At 36.1% G+C, this 16,389-nt stretch overlaps 3 protein-coding genes across 3 annotated transcripts; all 3 read left to right on the forward strand.

Moving 5' to 3' along the window:
* The first annotated feature begins 813 nt into the window (after positions 1–813).
* On the forward strand, positions 814–1,275 carry LOC129752374 (uncharacterized). The gene has a single exon (XM_055748163.1). The coding sequence runs from the start codon at positions 814–816 to the stop codon at positions 1,273–1,275; it is 462 nt and encodes a 153-aa protein (XP_055604138.1).
* Positions 1,276–8,882: 7,607 nt separating this feature from the next.
* LOC129752375 (farnesol dehydrogenase-like) lies at positions 8,883–10,361 on the forward strand. Its single transcript, XM_055748164.1, has 2 exons — positions 8,883–10,119; positions 10,188–10,361. The coding sequence occupies exons 1-2, from the start codon at positions 9,556–9,558 to the stop codon at positions 10,359–10,361; spliced, it is 738 nt and encodes a 245-aa protein (XP_055604139.1). The 5' UTR covers positions 8,883–9,555.
* A 1,693-nt stretch (positions 10,362–12,054) lies between these two features.
* Positions 12,055–12,784, forward strand: LOC129752376 (farnesol dehydrogenase-like). Its single transcript, XM_055748165.1, has 2 exons — positions 12,055–12,618; positions 12,683–12,784. The coding sequence occupies exons 1-2, from the start codon at positions 12,055–12,057 to the stop codon at positions 12,782–12,784; spliced, it is 666 nt and encodes a 221-aa protein (XP_055604140.1).
* The last annotated feature ends 3,605 nt before the right edge of the window (positions 12,785–16,389 follow it).

The following is a 16,389-nucleotide window of genomic DNA, read 5'->3' on the forward strand; positions in this document are numbered from 1 at the left end:
GTGTTGATTTTCATCGACTTAGTCTTTCCGACAAGGATTTTGAGAGTTGCTGCCTAGAACCTTTCGTTGAGGTCGTCGAGTTGACTCAGCATAACCGGTAGTCTTGGCGAGCAATAAATATCGTCAGCCAGATCAAGGTCGTTTAACTGTTCTATTGTCGAAGGATTCCAAGGCAATCCCTCTGGTATACAGTCAATCGATCCAGTAAAGATCTCATCTATTACGATGAGAAAGAGTAGCAGTGATGAGATACAAAGCACCATCGTGCAGGACCTTGCTCGAAAATGCCTCGTAGAGTAAAGTGGGGCAAGAGTACGCAGGCGGAAAGAGTACGCACTAGGCTTTTACAGTAAACGACAACACTGAAACTAGCAACACTGTACCGGTTTGACAGGTCATCGAGTCAGCTGATCATACGTGTTTTTGTTTGTGGTTTGGTTCGCGCACGTCGGAGAAGTGAGTTAAGTTTTAGTTTTTCCAATTTTTATGTTATTTTATACGTATTTGGAAACATTATTACGCTTCGTGGAAATTCGCTAATCAAATCTGCATTCGTGACAAAGGACACATTATTAATATAGATTAAATCTGTGGAACACTAATGCCAGGATATGATCGGTATATTTAGCTCTTTTAGCTTTTTTCACAAATGGTCGTAGGGGGCAAGAGTACGCAGGTTTGGTGGGGCAAGAGTACGCGTTGGTTTCCTTCGTCTTTTTGATAGCATTTGGACAGCTAACCCAAAAAATAATCATGTTTTCAATAATCAGGACGTACAAAAGGAAAACCAGCCGGAAGATTTGCTCTCCGGAGATGCTGGAAAACGCCAGGCAGCTATTGAAGGTCGGAGAATCGAAGCGCCGGATTGCTGAAAGCCTATTTCCGAAACAGCAGGTCGAACCAAAGCGTTGTGAAACTCCCGATCCACTGCCTTCAACTTCCGGGCGAGTGAAATCCATTGATTATGAAGAACCATTGAATCTTTCGAAACGATCATATGTGACTCCTGCAGAAATTCGACCACTTCCGAAGCGTAAGGACCCTCAACAAAGACGGAAGAAAGGCCAAAAGTCTGAAATCATCACGAGCACTCCCGTCAAGCCAAAATTGGAATCCAATCTTCAACAGAAAAAGGCAAAACCGCCGGCGAAACGCAAATTTGCAACTGAGACAGACACTGCTAAAGGAACCAACACGACAATGAAGGAAAAGCCTCCTAAAGGTTCTGAGGCTCCAAAAGGAGCAAAGAGACCACGAAAGGTAAAGTCTGCCTAAAGCTCTTTTACCTCTGCATTTTTTTTTCTTCGATTTGATTTTAAGTCTTTAACCAATGGAATATGAATTCACTGTTTTATTTTAACTATTGTTTATGAAATAAAGGTTTTGTTTTGTTTAATAAACGATTATAATGATTCAAGACCTCACTTACACCGAACCAGAATGGAATATAATGAGCTTATTTTATGTGTACTCTTTCCCCACCTCATGCGTACTCTTGCCCCACTGGTGGGGTAAGAGTACGCTTTGGTAGTTTTTGAAAAATATAATTTTTTTTCAATGTTTACAAACGTTATCAAAACTTTTTGCGTTATACAATCAAGGTGAAGAGCATTACTTTCATTTGGTTTAATTACTATGATCGATACTTTTTTCTTTGAAGAGATACAATAAGTACACAACTAAGTGCTTACTCTTGCCCCACTTTACTCTACTGTGCTTCGATGAGATGTACAAGCTTCTCTGGGACTGATTGTCGTCTAAGAGCAGTCAGATGTTTTCATGGTTCAATCGGTCGAATGCTTTTTCAAAATCAACGAACACCAACAGAAGAGAGTTCTGGAATTCGTTGATTTTTTCTAGTATTATTCGTAGCGTTGTGATGGTCGGAATTCAGTTTGTTGCCGGAATATAGCGTCAATTATCTCCTGGTTCCTGTTCAGGATCACTTTGCAGATTACTTTGAGGGTGTACAGATCAATGTTATGCCGCGCCAGTTACCGCACTCTTTTGGGTTTCCTTTCTTCGGGACCTTCATGAGGATACCCTTGCATCCAGTCGGCCGGAAATGTTGCAGTATCCCACGTGTCAGCGAAAAGACGATGCAACATTTGTGGTGACAAGGCAGGGTCGGCTTTGAGCAATTTCAGCACAAATGCATTTAATTCAAGGTGCTTTGTTGATTTGCTCGGTCTATCATAGCTGACCTGCTCGGTCTTTCAGCGACATTAGTCCTTGCACCACTAAGAAGGTGAGAAATGTCATACAGTAATCGGATATCTCCATTTGGGGCGGCTCTTTCTCCCTCTTCGGCTAGGGAGTTTGTCCAGGCTCTCTTGTCTCGTCTACAAGCTCGTTAAGTGCCTTTTCCTGCTCCTGCATATCGTAAGCAGGCGTCTGATTGGGCTGACCCGGTACAAGCCAGCTCAATTCCGACTTTCGCCTTTCTCCGATCATCGACCATCCTCTAGGTTTCATCCGACATCCATGAACTTCTTCTTCTACAAACTTCACCGAGAGTACCATGGCTCGTGGTGATAAAGGCATTCTTGATTACACACTTGTTTTTGGACTGTTCCGGCTGTCGGCAATTTCTGAGGTATATCATGCTCAGATTGGGCGAAGTAGTTGGAGGGTTGCACGAAAATGCAATATGTATATTTAATGGGCAAAGAGGTACTTCCTCGTTCCGAACAACCCCGGATATGATAAACTTTTAAGGACGCTTTATATGATCCTAAAAAAGCTTAATTTACAGGAAAATATTGTCCACTAGATGGAACCAAAACCGAAAGAATATTTTTTCATAAACAATTTCAAAATTTCTAATTTTTCAAAACTTTAGTGTAGGTACATTCTTCTCGAATGCCTTGTATGTGAGTGTATTTCAAATTCACATACTGTTGCCAACCGTTAGTTTTAAGAATCAACAAAATTCAAAAATAGCTTTTGTTTCGATTTTATTTCGCCTATGAAATTTGAAGCAGACGCCTGTATGTCTATCAGTTGACATCGCAGGACGATCTCGTGGTAGAAAAAAGGCATAGGGATTATACAAGCCAAATATACCTGTATGTTATAAACAGATTTCTCCTGTAACTTGAAGGGAGTTTTGGGTGTAGGTTCGGATCGGCTTCAATCCGAGATATCCATGAAATGCAGATATTGTTCGGAGTTTCAAAAATAAAATAAAGGATATATTTTTAAGATGTAAATAATTTTATTAAACTCTTACTTTAACTATTTGAAACATTATTGGAAAAAATCTCTAAATACCTTTGTTCATTATTTCCAAATGTTTTCAGTACGTAAAATTATAACATAAACATTTATTTTAAAACTTTAAACGTTTGAGAATGGTTTTAGTAGAGGAGAATGGCGATACTTGATCCCCTTTTATTATTATAAACATATCTTTCAAGATAAATTTTTTGACATCGTGTACTTTCAAGATTATAAGCTCCAAAAGCTGGAACGATACATGAACCCGTAGATGAACTAAAGGCATTTTCGTGGAAAAGAAAAAAAAATGCGAAAATTTTGAAGTTAAGAGAGACTTGATCCTTCATTCCGGGGGCCAAAGTCCTTGGAAAAAATCAAACAAAATTTCAAAAAAGAATGTCAATGGACTATTTTGGACATGTTTTTTCTCATTTCACAATTTATAAATGCCTTAAGAAGAAAATTTCAAAACCATATCTCAACCCTAGTTCCATTGCATACTTTATGGCGCTATTTTCTGAATTTAAGTTAAAATCAACTATCTTAGCCATTTTGCCAGACGGAATATATATTTTTGTTTAAATTTTTTCAAGTCAGACACATTTTAAAGTGATAAAAAAAGATTTTTTCGAGCTTATAGCATAGTTGTTTTGTTCCATTTAGCACATTTTTCTAGAACATTTGATCCTTGTAAGTCAGTACAGTTTCGAGTTATAACGAAGGAATCAGGTGTTTCCAGAGATCAAGTATCCTCACTCTCACCTATTGTAACCAGGGTGGATAAAAATCAATGATATTTTAAAAAATCGTATTTTTTTATTTATATCGGATTTTTTTTTATTTAAATCAGATTTTTTTTAAATTAAAATAGGATTTGTTCTATAAATTGCATTTGAGGGATATGTTTTAGCATTCGAAGGTTCTTCCATCATGTGATGAAGCTGAGTTGTTCAACTCAGCTTTATAAAGGCTTTATAAGGGTAACATTCATGATTTTTAACATTCATCAAAGACCAATGCTTTTCAAACTAAATCGGTTCGACTTTGACGATTGTCTTGGAAATTTTTTGTTAGATTCCTTCGTAAGCTTACTCCTTTGTAATGCATGTTTTTCACTATCCCTGTCTTATTTTATAGTTTGATTACGATTTTTTTTAAAGTGTTTAAAATTAAAGTGGTTTATTTCATTAACAAATGAACAATTCCTTTACTGAATGAATGTATTATCGAAATTCATGATACATTTTTATAGACGGACTACGAGTTGGTATTTAATACTCAATCAGCCTTCTTTAAAAAACTTTGAGGGTCGACATGTTAGCAAAAACATGAAAAATCAGATAAACTTATAAAAAAGAAGAGAAAATGACGTCAGTTTGCTTAAAGAAAATTAAAAATTATTTTTAGCGGATAATGTTTGGGTTATTTGATTGAAATGTCAACTCGCCAAATTTTCAATCAATATATGTTTTCATTGAATCAAATTTGAGTAATATTTATGAGCTATGTCCACGTCCACACGGACATTATCCAAACATCCTCGTCAATCACAACGAAATATCCACAAGGAGCAAGAAAAAAATCAATTCTAAATTCCTGAGGGGATTAAAAAGCCTTCGATGCTTAAAAACGTGGAAAAAAAACCTTTCCGTATTTGCTAAATTTCAGGTAGTTTATTCACTGAGAAACTTTGATTAAAATCACTAATAAAAAAACAAGTGATTTAAATCACTTTGATTTAAATCAAATCCACCCTGATTTGTAACGTCATATTTTCATTCGCCCGGTGGCCCGGATTTGATTAAAAAAATAGGATTTATTCACTTTATTACTCAAAACTAACAAAAAAAAAAAAAATAGGGGAGAGTGGGATATCATGGGTAACATTTTTTCTTTGCTTCATAACTTCTTTGTTATAAAAGATTTTAAAAAATAAATGAAAAGGTTTTATACAGTGAGCGAAATAAGAATAGCACCACTATGTGTTTTGCTTGTTAAAATATCAATGATTGAAAATTAGGCAAATTTTCTTCCACAGTTTGTTCTGCATTGCTTAACGGATAAATCAAGCATAAGTTTTCTTTTTTTGGACGTAGCAATTGGCGTTGAGGACCAAAAATGTAAAAAAAAGGGGTGCTGAATAAGAATAGCACCACATGAGTTTTTCAACAAAAACAAGATTATTTTTAAAAATTTACTGTATAAAAGTGAATAAAAATGCTTCTACGAATTATTTGAATAGATAACTGCATTTTACGAGTTTTCCAGAATTCCAAAGGTTTTTAAAGGTATTAAAAGGGGGTTTTAAGAGATGCTCCTCTAGCGTTAAGGAATTTGATATTTGAGCTATAAAACTTTATCAAACTGCTTGATTTCTTCATTAACATTCTTTAGTATGATGCAAAATGATGAAACATAGATTCGAGGCTGTGTTTGAATCCAAAAAGCAGGTTGGAGTTCAAAAATACTAATGTTTTTTAATAGTCAAACACTATTTCTCTAGTTTTAAGTCATAGATGGCAGCACTAGCTTGCCATTTAACCAAATTCATGCCTATTTTCGAATATCCGGGATTAATTAGGAAGTGCTGGATGATTTTGGTCAAGAAATAAATACATGTACCGTGTAAACGCTTTGGAAATTCTAAGATCGATCACTAAATCCAAAAAATATTAGAATTGCATCATGGTCACTAAAAGTGATTTTTTTTTACCGTTTATCAGAATAAAATTAAACTTTGCGATGGAGCTTGATGGACCAGATGGCTAGCAGTATAATTAGTATGATTTGCAATTGAATCGGGAGTTGAGATGAGCAGGAATTTTGGCGGTTGTACATTTTTGTGCTGGTGATTCTTTTGCAAATCCGGATAAGCTTTCTGAAGCGTGAACTTCCACGAAACTATTGTGTGAGACACAAATACACAGATGGGTCGGCAAGACTTCTCAATCCTCTGAGGCGGGCAAACTGGCTTAGCGCACTCAGTCAGGTCGCGACAGCTCAGCGTATAAGCCGCATATCCGGTTAAGTGGCCCTACCCCATCGGTGGGATTTTCCGGAGGGCAAATTGCTGTTGCACATTTTGCGACCGAAACTGGACCGTTTTTTTTCTTCCTGCATTGCTTAAGAAACAAACAGAACCCGGGACGGAATTTACCCACCAGAGTGCTAAAGCAAAAAAGATGTTCTCCAGTGATTTTGATGCGATAGTGTTGTTGTGTTTCCAGTGTTGCAAAATCTGCAGTTTCGTGATGTTTTGTGATATTTAAATTAATTGCGAGTGAGTGAAAACAAAATCAGGTTGTTTGAGAAAAGAAGGAGAGACTGCGAGTTAGAGAACCGCAAGAACTTTGAGAGGACGGCTACAACAACAACATTGTGTGTTGGGAGGACCACAATAAGAAAACGACTTGCGAGTTGGGAGGACCGCAAAATAAAAGAACGGTTGCGTGTTGGGAGGACCGCAATGGAAAAAGAAGGCTGCGTGTTGGGAGGACCGCAGTATGAAAAAGAATTGCGAGTTGGGAGGACCGCAAAATAGAATTAAAAGAAATGGCTGCGCGTCGGGAGGACAGCAGGAAAAAAATAAACAAAAATTTGCGTGTTGGGAGGACCGCAAAATAAAAGAAAGGCTGCTAGACAGACGGACTGCAAAATAAGATTTAAAAAAAAATTATGACGAGCGCACTTGTAATTGAAATCATTGAAATATTAAACAAATGAAAAGAAATCGCATTGAATGGAAGATGAAACCGAATAAAAAAACCTCTTTTGAGAGGAAGGAAAAATGACATGGTGCCGCGAGAAATTACAATGTGAGAGGATAGGAGCTCAACATCCTAAGAAGGGCAGCATTAAATGCAGCCATCTGGTAATGTAATATTTAGGGCCAACCAAGCGCAGTTAAAGCATTACAATTCGGACGCTCCAAGGAAGCAATTCAAGAAAATTATCGTTTGGTCATGACATGATTTACTTTAACAAAGATGGCATTCTTTTGGCCTGAGAAAGATGTATTCAAAACAAGATAAGTATTAATATATCATATGGCTTATGACGAAACGGAATGGATTTGCAAAAGAAAATAAAACAATCGGAAAATGAAATGCACAACGAAACAAACCGGGCAGCTTAATATAATGATAAGAAAAGAGTAAGTATGAGTAAGTATTATCGTATGAAAAGCAACCTTTAGGAAAGATGTATATCTGTGAAAGGTTATGAGGAATATTGACATAAATATTTTGAGCACCGTGGAATAATGATCCAAATAGAATTTCTATAGAAAAGGAAAAAAACAATAACGCTATAAAAAAATATAGTGTATATCTTGAGAAAGGATTGAGTAAAATTTGCCGAAGAAATCTTGAACACAGAGGAATTAGAAACTATAAGTTAATATCACAGAAACATAAAAAAATTTAGCTTGAAAGGCAACTTATGTTTGTAATGTCCTTTGGAAAATTTTAGTGGAGCCAAACATATCTGCAAAAAAATTCTCTAGTCCTGGTGAATTGAGGTCTAATTCAGATCTGATATAAAAAAAAACATGCTAGAAAGATGATAGAAATTGAAGTTTAAGGATAACGGTTAAAATTGTTTTATTTGGAAATATTTCAAGACCTGAACTTTTTTGAAAATATTGTATTATTAACGGCGGTCATTGAGATGTATGTGACAGTAAATCAATAAAGCAGGAATCAAAAGCAAAGTAATTTATTAAAAAAAAACTGGCAAGCCTGGCGCAACAATCTACGCATACCAGGTTTCGATTGTCGTCTAGTATTAGTGCAATTATTTTACTATCCTTTGCTCGGGTGAGATGGGGGACGATATATGGTTGCCACATGTACAGATTTATCATGACAAGTACAGATTTTGATGAACGATGCGAAAAGCCAAAGGAATTTTTGTCCATGGTCTGAAATTACCTGATACGAAATGCTATAAAAAAAATCAAATTTTGATGTTTTTCCATAGGTGGTTAAAAACGCACCTACTGATACAACTTTTAGAACACACGTTTGTTGTTTGACGTCCCCATAAATAAGTTCAATGTTGTTGGTACAGAATTTTTTATCCAAATGATGAAGATGAAAAAAGATTATTTCGACAGAAGGTACAGATTTGGAAAAGTAGCAACGCTGATACACATGCATTCATTCAAACCGCATCGTCTTCGAGGAAGTACATTGCTGTTGTGGTGAAGGAATAGCTCTCAGCAAATTGTCGTCAGTCGTAGGCCAAGCCACACATACTCACCTATATACGTTATTGTATTAGAATTATGCCGATGTGGAGGGACTGACGGGGACTTTCTTGCATCACATTGGTTGAGGCAAACGAGAGAAGAACACATCAAGCAGTAGGACGAATACATAGTGTCGGTTATTCGAAACGACCAACGGCAACGGCCGCGCGATGAAATGAAGAGAGAAAAAATGAGCTACACAAGCAGCACATAAATGTGTGAGAACCCTATGGAATAAATAATAGCATCACAAACTGACTAAATAGACTAGATGGAATGCAATTGTTCGCTGTGTCCGATCCAATGCCTACCTCCGTGAAAAACAGAGAGTTTTTTTTTCGATTTTGTTTTTTCTCCGAGAGGAAGGGAGATGTGTGAGACACAAATACACAGATGGGTCGGCAAGACTTCTCAATCCTCTGAGGCGGGCAAACTGGCTTAGCGCACTCAGTCAGGTCGCGACAGCTCAGCGTATAAGCCGCATATCCGGTTAAGTGGCCCTACCCCATCGGTGGGATTTTCCGGAGGGCAAATTGCTGTTGCACAACTATAATGGGAAAAAACCTCAAAATGATGAATATGGGCCTAAATAAGCCTGGAAAATCAATATTGAGACTAAATTTGGTTTTAACTTGAAACTAGAAAAAGTGTGGTTTACTGAACAAAATCAAATTTTTTGATTTCCAACTTTTTTTTTCTGATTCAAAATTAATCCCGAATGTTTGTTTCATCATTTCACGTCATTTTAATGAAGACAGTAAGTAGTTTGGTAAAGAATCACAGCTCAAATATAAAATTCCTTAACGCTAGAGGACATCTCTTAAAACCCCCTTTTAAAACCTATGAAAACCTTTGGAATTCTAAAAAACTTCTTAAAATGCAGTTATCTATTCAAATAATTCGTAGAAGCATTATTATTCACTTTTACACAGTTACACAAAAATTATCGGTTGTAAGTCTGTATCATAAATCACAGTGAAGCCTGTTAAACAACACCGGCCGTCAGTTATTAAAAACCTGATCAATTTTGTCCGAAACATCCATAATAGTGCTAACAGTCGAACTAGTTGAGCCATCATATAATCATGGATCGTTGGGTTGGTAAGATTGCTGTTGTAACCGGGGCAAGCTCCGGCATCGGAGCGGCCACTGCCAAAGAACTGGCCAAGGCAGGAATGATTGTTGTCGGAATGGCCAGAAGGGTTCAGCTCATCGAGGCTTTGAAGGCAGATCTTCCGGCTGAAGCTGCAGCAAGATTGCATGCGATTCGATGTGATGTAACCAAGGAATCCGACATACTGGCAGCTTTCGAAATTATTAGCACCAAATTTGGCGGTATTGACGTTATGGTAAACAATGCGGGAGTCTCTGAACTTCCTATAAATTTGGGGGAAGGGAATAGCGAATCCTTGGCACGAATTTATAAAACGAACGTTTTCGGATTGCTGGTGGGAAGTCGCGAAGCATACCAGTCAATGAAGGCGCGAGGAGTTGATGGTCATATCATTCACATGGGAAGCCTTTTGGGCCGTCGGGTTCCAGATATTCCGGAATCATCCCTTTACAGTCCCACTAAATTTGCGGTGCGCGCCATCACCGAAGCAATGCAATTAGAACTTCGTAAGGAAAATTCTAAAATCAGAGTGACGGTAAGGTGAATTGTTCTTCTAAATCGAAGGTTGCTAAAATTATGGTTCGGTTTTTTTCTTTTTTGCAGTGTGTAAGTCCGAGTGCGGTGCTAACGGCAATAACACAAGAATTCGCGGGATTTGAACCGATACTGGAGCCGATTGATATAGCCCAGGCTGTCATACATGCCTTGAAGTGTCCACCCAATGTTCGAGTGCAGGAGGTCGTGGTAAGAGCTACACAAGATGTTCTTAATTCTTAATTCTTGATGTTTCTTCACATAAAAAGAATAAATCACTCATTTAAAATAAATTTGTTAATTTTTTAATCCGAACACATTTACGGTTTCAACCCTTAAACATCCAATTTAACACTGCGATTGGTTGATCAATATTGGTTTAACAGCAAGACAGAGCAACTTTGTTTAGTACATAGTTTTGAGTAATTTAGCCATAATTCAATGTTCTACACTTGCAGCAAAGCAAATTTAAACTCAATCAAATTTTAACGGTCGCCATACAAAAAAAAAGAGCGCTCTTAGATCTAACTTAAAAAATTGAATACCACAGCTTGATAAAATAAATAAAAATTTCAAGAAATAGATCAAATGAAAATTATTGGTAAAAAACTATCAAAAATTAAAAAAAAATTCAAAGGAAAGAGTTTATGATACTGTAAAAGTTTAAGTTTTCAACGGATTCCTTAATCTATAAATATTATCACCGTCATAGAGTGTGGATTTCATGAGCGTTGGCTTTTCACCACCTCCAAGGTATCTTAAAATATGAAGCATTAAGGATAAATTTAAGGCTTATATTAAGTTTAATTTAGCTTTGATTGAATTATTCAATAAACTCCATTCGCCATTTATCACTATCTACATACATTCTTAACCCTTTCCTTCCCACGAGGTTTTTCACGTTTTAAAAATAGAAAGATTGATTTACAGCTAAAGTTCTAGAACAAAAGATGCATAATTTAAGCCTACTTTAATGATCCATTTGAAAAATTTGAGTTTTGAGGTGGATCATATGTGCTCCATTGGGAAGATAACAACACATAGGGTGCAAATGAAAAACAGGAAATAATTGCAAAAATACATGGAATTTCATCACTTCATTGATCACAACTAAAACAATCCTATTTGATAAAAAAAACTTCTTTGGTTTACGCATCCCTCGATAGTCTATTTATTGAAATATTTGAAATTTTCATTTTTGCGTTGAATAATGGCCGCCATGATACTTTGCGCAAGGAAAACAAAACATGCCGTTTTTCGAGAAAATCACGAACTTTTACAAATATTTCGAGACATGTGGTCATTTAAGCAGATGAAATAACTATCCTGAAGCGAATTTTTTTGTTGACGAAATGATTTTCTTGAGTATTGATAAGAAGCTTCACAAGAAGAAAAGTACGTTTTGTTCCCAGTGTATCACCAGTGATCCACTTTACTTACTAAAAAATTTATATGTTTTAGTTGAAATCTAAGTAAACCATCATTCGATTCTGCTTGCATAAGCAACCTTCTGCACGTCAGTAATTTTATTTGAAGGAAATTATAAAAACTTGACAAGTTATTAAACATCAAATGACGACTTGATTTAAATTCGAAAAAAATCCGACTTTTTTGCAGCTTTTGACCTGCCAAGCAAAACCTAGCGAACCGATTTTCTTCAAACTTCGTGCAATGTTTCTTCACTCATATCTACACATTCGGTAAAAAATTGGTGTTGATCCAAAGCGCCCAGTTCAAATGCGAGCTGTGCGAAGTTGTGGATCACCTGTGCTACCATGGGAAGGAAAGGGTTAAGATTCTTTCTTTGTTGAGAAAAATGCTAGAGCTCATATTTCTGGGCTTCCGAAAATCTACTCAACCGTGAAACCGCACACGGAATTGAACTCGACGATCTTAATTACTACTTGTGGCAACAATGTTATCGGATCAGTCTACAATGGACTGGTGGATAGGAAAGGTAGTCGTAGTAACTGGGGCCAGCTCCGGCATCGGGGCCTCTGTTGCCAAACAACTGGCCCGTGATGGTATGATAATGGTTGGAATGGCCAGAAGAGTTCATCTGATCGAGGCTCTCAAAAGCGAACTTTCCGCAGAAGCTGCTGCCCGTTTTTACGCGATTCGATGTGATGTCACCAAAGAGTCCGATATATTGGACGCCTTCCAGTTTATTGAAAACATCCTTGGAGGTGTCGATGTGATGATTAATAATGCAGGAATAACGGTTGATCCCGATGTTCTGGAAGCTGGCAATGGTGATTCGCTTCGACAAATTGTCGAAACCAATGTGATTGGATTGATTCTGGGCAGTCGAGAAGCCTACCGCTCAATGAAGGCTCGAGGAGTTGCCGGGCATATTATAAACATTGGAAGCGTACTCGGTCGTCGGGTTTCCGGCTTTCAGAGAACTTTGTTCTACAGCGTAACGAAATTTGCAGTTCGAGGTGTTACGGAAGCAATCCGGATAGAGCTGAGGAATAACAATTATAAAGTTAAAGTTTCGGTAAAACAAAAACAATTTTTTAATAGCTTGATCCCAACTCATGTTGAAATTTTCTTTTCCTCAGAGTATTAGCCCTGGGATTGTGCGCACCCCTTTGATACAAGATATAGTTGATTTGGGCATACAAGTGATAAGACCTGAGGACGCCACCAATAGACTGAGTTGATTTGAGGTAATTTTTGAATTTCTCAAATCCTGGGGCCTTAAAAGCTTTTATTTAGTCCAAAACTCTTCCATGATTTTTTGCAGAATTTTTAAGTAACGTTTACATGAGTAAATTTGCACTTTTAGGTTTGTATGGGAAAATTGAATATTTTGTACTGAAAAATCAACATCATTTTTGTTCCCTAACGGGACAGTCTATGGAATTCGAGGAATGATTACCTGCGCAATTCGCAAACTTGAAAAATTCTGTTTGTGTTTTATCACCACCAAAAAGGCATTTAGATTTTTCATAATCGAATGAGCCCCAAAGCATGCATCTGGCATTCATTCTACAATTTTTAGTGCCATGACAAAAAGCCTGACAACGACGACATTGCGTAATATTTTGAAGAAAATTGGTAGACGATTTTCGAAAAGGTTCAAATTTTATTCGACAATGAAACATAAGACGAACCTTTTCAAGAATTTGCAAATTATTAACCTGATCCTTTTTCAAATGGATCAAATAAAGCTCAGAAGCAAAACCAACACTACTGGTATTATTCATGTTGGGTGAAGGGTGCTTGCTTATGATACGTACACAGCCAGATCTTGTCAGCATCCCGGTGAATAGTGAAAATACATTTACTATTCATCTTATCAAAGCCAGGCCCACTGTGCAGTATTGGACGCAGAGACGACTGGAACCAGGCAGGGGAGGAAAAACGTGGACAACAGTATCAGACGTTTCCATGTTCATTTAATATTTATTCGTTGGCAGCATAGATGCTAAGATATTTCTATGCTCCTTGGTGTTGAGCCTTGCGATTCTTCCTTCAAGGGATGAAAATGAGGTTTTTCTACATAGAGTCCAAAAATTAACAATACAATAATTAAAGAAAATTCTTTAACCATTAGGTACACTGTTTAGTTCTGGATCCTTGTACCTTCATCTCAGGTCATCGAACATGGTTGTAGCACCATTGCTGCTCGCTTTTGAAAAGATTTGTAAGAGCAGAAAAATTGCTAATACAGCACCGAAATCCTTGGAATTTTTCCATTCTAGAAGATTTTAGCACCAAAAAAGAATACATTTCATTATATTTCACATCGAATTTGACTCATATTTTTTAAGATCATATGCGTTTTCAATATTTTGATAATAGTTTTCCGAACATGAAAAATTTTGTTTTATATTCAAATTCGAAGTTCTTAAACTTTTTTTTGTCTTTATTAGAGAGACTTTCAGCCTTTGGCTGGTTCGTCTCTATACTTCTTAAACATGATCCTTACAAATTCAAACATTGAAAGCTTTAAAATGGAAATTAAAAATTGAAAACTCAGATTCATATTATTGTAAAATAATATTTCTTGCGTAAACTTTCATTACGTCGTATGAAACTTCTTACGAATTCAAAGAAAACTACTACAAAGGTTATCGAAATACATAACATCAAAATTTGTATTTTACGTACAGAATATGTTGTCCAGGCTACAAATAATCTTAATGGAAAGGAGTTAAGACTAGTTTATGTCAGTTTTTCTTTATTTTTTTTTTCATAATAAAACTTTCTGCTTCATACGACGTAATGAAAGTTCACGCAAAATTTTAATTCTGATCCACAATAGAGATAAAAAATAAATCATTTAAATAGTGAATTTAGATTAAACCAGAACTACAGAATATAAATTATAGATTCAAAAATGAGGGCTTTTAAACTAGGCTGATAAAATTCTGATCTGGATTTTTTTGTAAATTTTTTTAAATTTTTGTAAATTTAAGAAATCGTATGAAAATTCGAAACCTTTAGCTTGTAAATAGATTTCGCAATCAATATAAATTGTTGAGGAATTCAAGACATCATGAACTTAACACATTGCGAACAAAATACGAGATATCTTGTTTTTTCGCTTGCTATTCTTTGAAGTAAAGCTCGAATGGACTTAATTTAATTGTAAAACTTTATTAGACAAAATTGATAGAACATTTTCCGTAACATTAAAATGCTAAATTTGTAAAATTTAGTTCAGGGGTTTTTGAGACATAGAATTCCGAATTTCGGTGTTTCTCGTCATAGATTGCTTCGCGATCCTCAATGTGTTAAGATTGCTTGTCAATTCAATTTTCAGATTTCAATTTTCCCGGTGTATTGTTTAATATTAGTAACACAATCAGGGCACCAAAGTTCGACATTTTATGTTTTTGAAACCGATAAACTAAATAAAATTTGATTCATTTTCATCAAAGGTTAGAGTCTTTTAATTTGCAAAATAGTTTGAAGGATTGGGCTTATTTGATTTGAGAAAAGAATGAGTTTTTTTTTAAGAAATGGAAGACTCTTTTTAATAAGCTTATTTTATTTTCAATTCAACTCAGTTTGATCTACCAGACTCTTAATAATCAAATTAAAAGATCATAACCATCGATAAAAGCTAATTTCGCTCACCTTTTAGGTCATTTGTAAAAATTTTAATTTTTCAACTTTTCTGATTATTTCGCACCTTTAACTTTCCGTTTCCTCTCTTCATATTAAAAGACGTCATCTTTATTTATTTGCATTTTTCACAAAAAATAATAATACACGACCGTCGTACTTGAGAAACTTCTCATTCCTTTAAATGAAAAATAATTTTCGAGGAATAACGAAGCGAAACGCAACCGTGGAAAATAAACGCGATCGCACTCGAGCAAGGCCAACTTAGTTCTCTTCCTTTGGCCCTATTTTTTATTTCATTTACGAAACTTAACAATCCTTGTGGCACTTTTTTATGTTACTATTTTTGGCAACGGTTGTGGTTAGCCGTAAATTTAACGGACGTTTTCTTTTGTTTCAATCCTTGAAAACAGCAGCAGCAAGAAGACGTTCTCGAACAACGTTGAGTTTCAGATTATCTTCTCCATGATCTTTCAAGGCAGTAAATAAGGAGTCAAACGATTCGGGAAGAGTAGCGAAGAGCTGACGAATAAGGTCTTGGAAACTTTTCGAATGGTCCTTCGCTGACGATCCTTCAATGATTTTTAGCTTTGCAAGTAGATTTCCTTCTCCAAAAACATGGCACGTCAGCTGCAACCGCCTTGATTCTTTTTCACGTCTAACAGATTCACATGCTTCGAATATTTTTCCCCCCTCAAGTTCGAAGCGCCAATCATTAAAACCGGTGTCCGAGATCTCTTGATGACAGAAAATAAGTTTAAGATGGTTCGACAATGGATTGCTTAATGTATTGATTTTATTGGTTTAAGTAGACTTAGACAATTTTTAAGGTTATTTATTTAGGTAAACTTCCGTTACTACTCTTAGTTTTGTCTTACAGCTACATAATGCCATAAACTCATGGTTTTTCCACGATTCCAATCATTAGTTTTTTTTTTAAATATTTTTTAAATTCCCCGGAAAGCATTGAGCTCTGAAATTTAACAAGAGGGGGTGGTGAGTCAAAAATGTTTGAAAACCACTGGTTTAGAACAAGTTTTGTAATACATTACCTACACGGAAAAAAATTGAGTGGTCATCCCAAAGACGCTGTCATGATAATTTTACCATTTCAGCGCTATAGTATTTTCAACCACGAAAAGTTTAACATCGATTTTGTGAAAGTGACCATGAAACAATATTGAAATTACTA

The sequence above is a fragment of the Uranotaenia lowii genome, chromosome 3, assembly GCF_029784155.1.
Source record: "Uranotaenia lowii strain MFRU-FL chromosome 3, ASM2978415v1, whole genome shotgun sequence".
In the NCBI taxonomy this organism is placed as follows: Eukaryota; Metazoa; Arthropoda; class Insecta; order Diptera; family Culicidae; genus Uranotaenia; species Uranotaenia lowii.